The following is a 9824-nucleotide window of genomic DNA, read 5'->3' as shown; positions in this document are numbered from 1 at the left end:
TATCTTTTGGGCAGCTGTTCCAGTTTTGTCCAAAATAATTTATTTGCCAGCCTTACAAAAAAACATGTTGGCAAGAGAAAAATCAGTCCAATAGGAGCAGGCAAGCTTGCCTTCCTTCTGGTGGCTCCCCGGGGACCATGCCAGAGAGTGGGGAATTAGCTGAGGGCCCCCCAAGCCCAGGGTGGGTCCAAAGCGGAAAAGGACTGGAAGTAGAGGACTGTCCTGAGTCCTCCTTGCCGTGGGGGCCAACCCAGCAGGCACCAAGGCACTTGTAGGCAAAGTCTGGAGGCCTCCACCACTTGCGAGGGGCGAGGGCTGTGTCCTGGGAGGACAAGGTGGGATGGAGGGGGCGCTGAGGGCTGTCAGGGAGGAGCCACCAGCTCAGTCAGCCTCTGAGGCCAGGCTCCTGGGCCGGGGCTGAGGGGGCATACTTGGGGGAGTAGGCACCCTGCCTACAGCCTCAGGGCCCCCTGCCGCCTCTGTGGCCGCCCCCAGGTCCACCTGGGCAGGCATGTTTAGAGAGACCGGGCTGGGGAAGGCTGGACCTGGGGAGGCCTGGCTAGGGGAGGCTGGTGAACGCCGGCTCTGGCGCCGGGCAGGCTGGGGGGGAATGGGGGGCAATGGGGGTGGCACTGTGGGGGCTCGGAGGCTGCTGCCAACCAGACGGCGGGGCAGAGCCTGGGGGGTCACAGGGCTGCCAGAGCCTGGGGACAGGGGTGGGGCTGGAGGGGAGGAGCGGGTGCTAGAGACTTGGGGGGGTCGCATGGTGGGCCGGGCAGGTGCTGGGCGCTTGGCTGTAGAGAAAGGAAAGGGACCGTTAGGTGTCCATACTATCTGTGGCAAACTCACCAAGCTCGATCCCGCCCGAGGACCTTTGCATCTGCTTTTCCTTCTGCCAGAAACAGTTTCCATGGCTGGTTCCTCACCACTCGGGCCTCTCTTCATGTTCCTCCCCCCGCTCAGCTAGAGTACTCCCTGACCCTGCCCCAGTTACTGTCACATTTTCCACTTGTACGTTCTTCACAGGACCTGTTGCCCTCTGAAATGATCTTGCCAGTTTTTTTTGTTTTGGCTTGATGATTGCTTGTTTTCCCCACTAGAACATAAACTAAGTGAGGCCATCTTATGTGTGGCTGACGAGCACAGTGCTGGGCATGGAAGAGGTGTTCTATACACACTTATCGAATAAAGAAATGCTGCCTGTTCCCCCTGACACTTGCATCTGGCCCACTGCCTCTCGAAGCCCACCAGAACGACCCTGCCCCAGAGACCCCACTACATAGTCCTGACCTCCAGAGGCAGCTGAAGGGCTGGGTGGGGCCAGGAGGTCTGGACTCAGGTCCTAGCTCTGCCTCAGCCCACTAGGGGATTTGGGCAAATCACTTGCTCTCCTGGGCCCTCAGTTTCCTCATTGGTAAGATGGGATGAACTCCTCAACCTCCCAGGGCTGACGTGAGGACCAGCTCAGGAGATGCTAACAGTCCTTTGACTTGTGCTCCAGTGAGCAAATATTCCACTTGCCTCCCCGCGTCCCCATCCAGGAAAGGTGGCTAGACGCCCCCTCCTGCGTGAAGGTCTCTGTGCAACCCCACCAGCTCCTGCTGGTCCGGAGGCTCTTGCAGCTGCTGTCTCTACTCCTGGCTCTCCACTGTACACCCAGGTGGAAAACTCTAGAGCCTCTTTGGCTGGGCGGGGCCTCCCAAGTGTCCTAGTCATCCTGGCAGACTTCCCACCTGAACCCTCAGGCTCCTCACCTGCCTGGCTTTTGACCAAAAGGGCTCAGGAGGAGGCCCTTGATCTCCCTTCCTCCACCAGCACCACCTCCTCCCCTCCCTCATTGTCCCGTGAAGACTCCATCCTCCTTCATGCTGGGACCTGTGGGCTTCTTGAGGGACTGATCTCCACTGCCCCCCACACTCGATGGCTGACCTTTATCAAGCATGTACTGTATGAGCCAGGCAGCGCCACTTAATTCTCCAAACAGCCTGACAAGGCAGGTGCAGTTACTGTTCTATTACACAGCGGAGGAAGCTGAGGCAGGGACAGGTGAAGTCACCTGCCCAAGGTCACAGAGCTGGGATTTGAACCCAGAGTGTTAGGCAGTAAGCCTGGCCCTTTGTCACCTGGATTCCTGGCCTCCCGGCTGCCTAGAAATAGGGGACGGTCTGTATTGTCCACGCCCATCCCTGCCCACCCCCTGTCCCCCTTCTCCTACAGCCAACTCACTCTTCCGAGCCATGTCCTCCGCTGGGGCGGCTGCCTCCGGGGGGCTCCGACTGACCTTGGGAGAAGCTGGTCTGGTGGGAGCCTCAGACTCTGTCCTGTGAGGGGAGGGGAGGGTCAGGGTCAGCCTCGGCCACCTCCCAGAAGTCTGGCATCTTTGGGAGACTCCCAGCCAACAGGCTGAGTTTGGGTTCTTCAGCTGTGGCTGGGCTTGGGATCTGTCCCCAGACTAGAATCCCCTGGGAAGACGCTTCTGGCATCAGCCAGGATTTGCATCCATTGAGCCCCTGGCTGTGGTGTGACACTGTGACAATGTCTGCGGTCCCCCAGGGCAGGTAGAAGGCAGGGCCTCCTCTCAGCCTCAGCTCTCAGCCTCCATGTGATCTTTATGGGATGTTCCAACCACTAGAAGCCAGAGAATAGATGAGAAGCAGAGGGGGAGGCCATGGCTCATTCTTGGATTCCTTCAGGTCTCTGCTCAGTGGGCTCCTCCTTGGGGACACCTTTCCTGACCCCACAGCTAAAGCAGCTCCCCACTCAGATCCCCTACCCTGCTCTATTCTCCTTTATATGCGTTTATCGGTGTGCTTGTTGATTCCACCCCCAGGAGCACAAGCTCTAAGGGCAACATTTGTCTGTCTCACTCACTTGAGGAAATTCATGGTTTGGGCCCCAGCAGTCTGTGACAACTGCACAATACCTGCTTGGTATGCAGGCAACATGGTACCACACAGCCATTCCAGAGTTAAAGGACCAAAGGAAAGACTGGAAGGTATTTACAAATTCCAAAACGATCAGCTCCCTAGATCCCTAAACCCCCAGGACATGAAACAGTGCCTGGCACATAGTAGGTGCTCAGTAAATAGCCATACAACGAACAAAGAAACACATCAGAGGCTGGGAGGAACACCACCTCCTCCGGGGCTCCACCCCACCCAACTCCAAACTGGCAAACCTGGTATTTGGGATGAAAATACAGTCATTACGTTTCCTGAAATGCTGTTGGAAGCCCTGAGCGATGGTGCATCAGGATAGGCATCTTGGGGCCAGGACACAGGCCATTCATATCCGTCAGTCCTTACCTTTCCTTGGTAGCCACTGAGGCTGGGGTAGGGGCCGGAGCTGGGGCGGCAACGGGGGTGGGCGCAGCAATGGTTGAAAGGTCCTCAGAGGCAGGCCTGTCACTGACCTTGTCCTGGGGGTCAGGGGCTGAGAACAGGCCTGACACATTGAAGTTGATATCTGCAGATGGAAGAGAGCAGGTCTTAGCTTTCAGAGCCTCTGCGGCTCAGCCAGTGCCAGGACCCTGTTCCCTTTCCCCTGACATTGTCTGGACCATATTTGCTTTCCCACTCCCAAGGGAGCCTCACAACAATCCCACCAAGCAGGCAGGATCACCCCCGTTTTACAGGTGAGACACTGAGGCTCAGCGTGGAGAAGCAATTTCCTCCAGGCTGCGTGGTGAGTTTGCGGGGGCTGCCAGGGACGGAAGCTGGTCTGAAGGGCACTGAGCTGGGCAGAGGGGGCACAAAGGGGCACGTGTACACAGGCAGGAATTTCACCTCCAGGGAAGAGGGTGTCTGCGTTTTGTATCAGAGCCTCCACCACGCCCACCACCTGGATGGACGACACCGACGCTGCATCCAGCTGGGCCTGGTCCCTGGTACAAAAGGGAGTGAAAACGAGTCATCGTTTAGCGAAGTCTTAGTGACCCCAACTCTCTGGCCCTGTGCTAGCCACTGGGGACACAAGGATCAATCAGGTCGAGTCTCCGTTCTCAAAAGCTCACACAGACCACTGTGGACGGCACACATGTCGCTCACACACCAAATTCTTCCTTTCCTTCACCCACGACAGGTATCACCAGTCAGTCGTGGCACCTTCCCGCACAATTCTGGGATCTAGGCAGCCTCTGCTAAATAGCTGCACTCAGCAAATGAAGGACATCTTTTGCCAGCCATGGCCAGGTGAGTAAGAATGACCCCTCACAGGAGAGCACTTTACAGTTTGTGGAACATTTCTCCCTCCATTCTCTCATTTAATTCCCAAAGCAAAAATCCTCAGTTCGTATAATGTCTCTCTACTTTACAAACAAGGAAATGGAGGTCGAGAGTGACTTCCTAAGGCCCATCTTTGGACGGTGGGGTGGGGCTAGAACCGGGTCCTGGGCTCCCAGCCTCCCAAGCACCCCATGACCGCCAGGACCCAGAATGCCTGTCTCCAGAGCCTTGTGGGGTCCGTGATCTCTTTCGCCTGCTCCTCACATTAGCCATGAGAACAGGAGCTGCTCAACCTACTCCAATGCCCAGGAAACAACACGCAGCAGATGGCTGGGGTGGGGACTGACACCTTCCCCCACCCTCGGCCCCTCACCCTTCTTTCTCAGGGGGCCACAGTAGGTTGGGCCCCAGGACGATGGCGATGTTGCTGGGTGTCATCTTGTTCACCTCCTGCTCCTCAGCCAGTTGTGCCAGGAACTTCATGAGGTACCTGGGGGAGACAGGAAGTAGGCTTGGGTTAGGGGTGGGGCATCAAACACCCACAAACTCCCACCGATGCTCTTGAGACCTGAGACTTTCCCATTCTGGGGTTTCCAAAGTATGGCCAAGACACCACACAGGCTGGTTTTTAAATTTTTAAGTTAAATTAGCTAACCTACTGAGTGCCACCTGTGTGTCAGGTACTGCGCTAAGCTGAGAATCTCCCGGCCACCTTACGGAATAGGGACTGTTCCATACTCATGTTTTCTAGCCCAGGCCCAGAGAGGTCAAGTCGCCTGCCCAGGGCCACACAGTGGCACAGGTGGGATTTGAAGCCAGGTGGTGTGGCTTCAAAGGTTCAAGGTATGTGTTTAGTTCAATGTGTAGTATTAAAAAACATGACTAGTGTATCTAAGCTGTTTTCAGAAATATTGCTTAGGACAAGGAAGTAGGACTCAAATCCAGGCCCCAAAGTCCCATTAGGGCCTGACTGTGGGGAGGCCCAGGGGCTGGCTTGGGCTCACCGGAGGTTATTGAAGTTCTCTTGGGGCAGCCGGCTGCACACCTCTTGGAGGGCCTCTAGCCGGGCTCCCGGCTCCTTCAGGCTGGGGAAGGGAGCAGAACTGGTGAGCCAGCCCAGGGGAGCACCTCTGCAGCCTGGGCTTCCCCAGCACCCCACAACCAAGTCTCACCTGGCTGCCCTCATCCAATCGTCATAGAGGTCAAAAGTCATCAGGGGCTCCGGCAGCTCCCGCAGGTAGGATTTGAGGGCACCTGAAGTGGTGGTGGGGCCTCAGATGCAGCCCCCAAGTCCCCACCTCCACCCAGTACCCAGCTCTCTCCATCTGTTAGGAGCCTCCGGCCCTTGTTCACACTAACATGTCTAAGTCTGATCATTTTTTTGGGCCATGGGCGCTTTGGAAAAAACGATGAAGACTAGTGATCTTGTTCCCAGAAAAACGTACAATGTACAACCCATTTTAAGGACCCTATGTCTCCTCAGCAGATTATCAGGCCTCGAACCAAACTGTCATGGGATCATTTCAGGCAGCTGTAACCAAGAGATTTGGGGGACAGCCCTCCACCCAGGACTCCTTGGAGCAGGCACCTGCCACGGCGTGGGGATCAGAGCTGAACTCCTGCAGGCTGTGGGGGTCCGAAGCCATTGTCTGCTTGAGGCGCTTCAGCACCGAGGCCCCTGCAGCCAGACGGAAGAGGCCCTGGGGTGCAAGAGGAATCAGATGGGGTCACGGAGGGGCGAGTAGAGCAGGACATCCTGGCCAGGAGGCCCTGGATCCCGCATAGCCTGGGGTAGGCAGCTGGACCTCGCTGGGCCTGTGCCCCCGATCTGACAGGGAGAGTAGACACCAGCGTCTGTGGATCCTCTCAACTCTCAAGATCTAGGATTCTGAGCAAAGCTGGGAGAAGGGCGTCTGGTTAGAATTCGAAGGGAGAAAGGGAGAAATTCGCAGAACTGTCAAGAAGCCTCAGTCCTTCTTTGGGTAGTTCCGCCGACTAAGGGTCTGTCCTCAGGAAAGCAGCTGAACTACTCGCAACACTGAGGTTTGGGCGGAGGAGTGACTGAACCTGAGTCCCTGGCTTCACCGCCACCTTCTTATATGCCACTGGGCACGTCTACTTCTTGACTTCTGTCTCCCCTTGTAAAATGGAGCCACTGAGGGCTCCCTCCAAGGTTACTGGGATAATTAACTTCCTCAATGCAGGGGGCTTATAGCACAGCGCCCAGCCCATGGGAACATCGCCAAGTGGGAGGTGGTGTCACTTCAGCCACAGGAGGCCATGCCTTCTCCTGGGACCTGTGCTCTGATGGTGGGATTACAGGCACAGCACAGGCAGCATGGGGGAGGTTTGGGAAAAACTCCCTCCCCACCTGCCCCAGTGGGTCCCACCTCTTCCTTTACACCCTCAGAGAGCAGCATCAGGACGCAGGCCTCGATGGGCAGGGCAATGTCCCGGCCCAACTCTTGCAGGTGAGCTCCCAGCGACACCCCATACACCCTGGAGAAGGGGGCGGCCGTCATCGAGGGGGAGGGGTCTGCAGGGATGAGACAGATCAGCGGCCCAGGGTCCTCCCACCCATGGGCAGCCAGGGGCACCCCCCAGACATCCCCAAGGTACTACAGCTTTGGCCAATGGTACCACCTCCCACCCGACCATCCATGCCACACATCCTGAAACCATCTAACACATTTCTCGACTCTGCTCACCGCCACTGCTTCCACCCCAGTCCAGGCCACCATCACTTCCCTTCTGCCTCCTAACAGGTCTCCTGGCTCCAGTCCTGCCCACCTCATCCCATCTTCCTCACAGCAGCCAGAGCAATCTCTCCATCACAAATCTAATCAGGCCCACCCCTGCTCAGAACGCATCTGTGGCTCCCTATCGCTTTTCAGGATGGAGTGCAAGCTTCTTAACATGCCCTGAGCACGGTGGGGATCAGGGGTGTGGGGTTGGGGCCCAACTGCGTCCCCACCTGCTTGGCTGTGGTTCTCCCTCAGCTCAGCAAGGGCTGTGTCCAGTGAGCTCAGAGATTTGCGATGGTAATCGGCCTGAATCTCCATGAGCTGTGGGGACAAGGGGGCACCCCCAGGGGGAGTGGGAGAAGCTGAACCTCGCTCGGGGTCAAGAGCAGATCCCTCCCTCCCACCATCTTGCAGGGGGCCACGTCCACCCGAGGGGTTGAAGCCCAGTCTTGGACTCACGTGGATGAAGTAGTTGGCATATGTGTCCTCCTTGGTGGCAAAGTGGTACAGGTCGGCCAAGTACTCGTCCTTGGGGACAGAGAGAGAAGAGCTTACACCAGTGAGCCTGGGGCAGAGGAGAAGCTGAGGCTTAGAGGTTAGTGATGTGCCCAAGCTGTATGTGCAGGATCCCAGCCAGCTCTCTGCCAAGGTTTGCACTTGGGGACAGCCAAAGGGAAACTCCTCAAACTCTCACGGGGCTTTTGCAGCTTCTAGTCCCCCCTTCTGTGTCTGCATGCTCTTAGCACAGTGCCTTGTTTATGCACCATCTATTCATTCACAATTCATTCATGCACTCACAAATACACCAAGACCCCAGCGAGCAGAGCAAGTCTCTGCATCCCAGGTGTTATGCACATGGTGTAGACAGAGAAGGCGACAAGGTGATGGCTAAGCACACAGACCTCGGAGCCCGACTGCCAGGTTTCCAATCCCAGCTCTGCTGCTTCCTACTTATATGGCCTTGAGCAAGCTCTGTCACCTCTATGCGCTTCATTTTCCTCATCTGTGAAATGAGGACAGTACCCAACTCTGCCACCCGCACACGTCCAGGGAACCCTAACTGCCCCTCACCTTGCACAGCTCCACCTTCTTCTTCAGCTCCTCCTCCTCTTCCTTCAGCGTCTCTACCTTGTTGGCTGTAGTAGTGTGGCTGTAACTGCTTGGTCCACCGCCCAGGCCCTGACTGCTGCCCGAGCTCTTAGCTGCCTGGGTGAGCCTGGGGACGATCCCAAGGTGGGGTGGTCACTGTCCCCAGTGCATGTCCACAGCCAAGTGTCCCCTCCATATGCCTGAGCCACACAGGATTCTGGGATATATTGATGAAAATCCCAGAGCTCCACTGGGGGTGGGAAGCTCTGTGAGTGTTCATGGGCGCCACCTAGTGGGAGGCTTGGTGGTCACAGTCCCCCAGCTCCAGAGTAGAGTGGGGGCCCTCCTGTCATCCAGGGATTTTGGAGGGTTTTTTATGGCTATATCAGGCTTTGGGGTCACCCCCAGCTGGCACAAGCACGTGTACACACACATGCACAGAGGCACCCTCGCATGTACCACTATATGTATTCCTAAGAACCAGACACATGCACAAGTACACACGCTGTACCCAGTGGGCTGTGCAGTCCTTAGTGTGGAAAGGGCCTCAAAGCTCTGTGGCCACCTCCGTGGGCTGGCCTAGGCATGGACCCACCCAGACTCTGTGGCTCCCACCTGCTCTTGAGGGTGTTCCAGTCAGACACCAGCTTCTGCAGGATTTTCTTGTGCTTGAGGATGGCTGGCAGCTCTTCCTGGGGGCAGGCACGGGAAGGGGGAAAATCAGTGGGCTGGGGAGGTGGGAGCTAGAGGCTGGGGAAGCTGGGGGCAGGGCGTAGGGTCACCTCACTCAGCCTGCTGAGTGGCTGCAGGACATCCCTCTCCAGGGTCATCTCAAACTCGGCCAGGATGCGGGCCAGCTGGTTCTGAATGGCACAGCTCATCTCCAAGGCCTTCCTGTGGACATGTCACCCAGTGGGTCCAGGCTCCCACAGCCCTTCACCCCAATCTGGAAATACTAGGTGGACCGTCCTCCTTCCCCGTCGTCTCCTCCCCCTGGTACCTCTCCTTCATCTTCGCTGAGCCAACACTCTCCCAGGCCTGGCTGCCCTCACTGATCTGGACACTGTCCCCAGCCCAGACCCTTTCTCCAGTTTGGTCATCCTGCCACGGTAGCTGTCCCCCATGCCCTGGATGGCCTCCCAGCCCAGATCCCTCCTTGGCCTCTCCAGGTGAAGGCTGAGGCTCTTGTCCGTGCTCACCCCATGCTGGAATCAGGGTCCAGCTCCTTGAAGCTCTCGGCCATTGTGGTGGACAGAGCCATGAGGGGAAGCTTCTTCTGCAGGGAGGGGCAGGGCCGGCTGTGAGCTTGAGTGCCTATGCTTTGCCCACTGGGCCTCCCTTCACCCTGCCCTAGCCCATGGTGTGCCCCTTGGGGGCAGAAACCCACGAAGGCACTGGGCATGGACAGGGGAGGGGGGAACCCAGGAAGGCGACAGTCACAGGTAGAGTGGAAGCAGGATGATGACAAGGCATGGTGGGAGTGACTTCTCCCTGGGACCATGTACAGAACTCCCACCCCTCTGGGGTCCCCTTTCTTCCTCCCAGAAGCCACTTGTTTGGGGTAGAATGAATGACCAAGTCCCATCACAGGCTGGAAAACTAAGGACAGAGGGCTCGCTAAGGTCACACAGTTGGAGATGGAATGGAAGAGCTGGGAATACGCCTGGAGCGGGCTGTCCCCTGCCCCTGGACACATGTGGCTGACCAGCCACTGCAGAGCCTGGGTGAACCCGCCACAGCGCCTACTGCTCCCCCCCCCCCCCCCCCC

At 57.4% G+C, this 9824-nt stretch overlaps 1 protein-coding gene across 1 annotated transcript in view; it reads right to left on the bottom strand.

The window, feature by feature from the left end:
• Positions 1-17: 17 nt before the first annotated feature.
• Positions 18-9824, bottom strand: part of SH3BP1 (SH3 domain binding protein 1) — a 12243-nt gene continuing 2436 nt past the window's right edge. The window contains exons 4-18 of the mRNA XM_019664665.1: positions 9256-9332; positions 8839-8950; positions 8672-8748; positions 8039-8183; positions 7427-7495; positions 7198-7288; positions 6614-6759; positions 5812-5923; positions 5396-5477; positions 5228-5308; positions 4597-4713; positions 3786-3883; positions 3306-3465; positions 2227-2321; positions 18-794 (exon numbers count right to left, since the gene is read on the bottom strand). Coding sequence (XP_019520210.1) covers positions 382-794; positions 2227-2321; positions 3306-3465; positions 3786-3883; positions 4597-4713; positions 5228-5308; positions 5396-5477; positions 5812-5923; positions 6614-6759; positions 7198-7288; positions 7427-7495; positions 8039-8183; positions 8672-8748; positions 8839-8950; positions 9256-9332 — 1875 coding nt within the window. The 3' untranslated portion in view covers positions 18-381. The remainder of the gene's footprint in view (positions 795-2226; positions 2322-3305; positions 3466-3785; positions 3884-4596; positions 4714-5227; positions 5309-5395; positions 5478-5811; positions 5924-6613; positions 6760-7197; positions 7289-7426; positions 7496-8038; positions 8184-8671; positions 8749-8838; positions 8951-9255; positions 9333-9824) is intronic.

The sequence above is a fragment of the Hipposideros armiger genome, unplaced genomic scaffold, assembly GCF_001890085.2.
Source record: "Hipposideros armiger isolate ML-2016 unplaced genomic scaffold, ASM189008v1 scaffold_426, whole genome shotgun sequence".
Taxonomy (NCBI): Eukaryota; Metazoa; Chordata; class Mammalia; order Chiroptera; family Hipposideridae; genus Hipposideros; species Hipposideros armiger.
The sequence above is the reverse complement of the archived record's forward strand: the minus strand, read 5'-3'. Positions and strand labels throughout refer to the sequence as shown.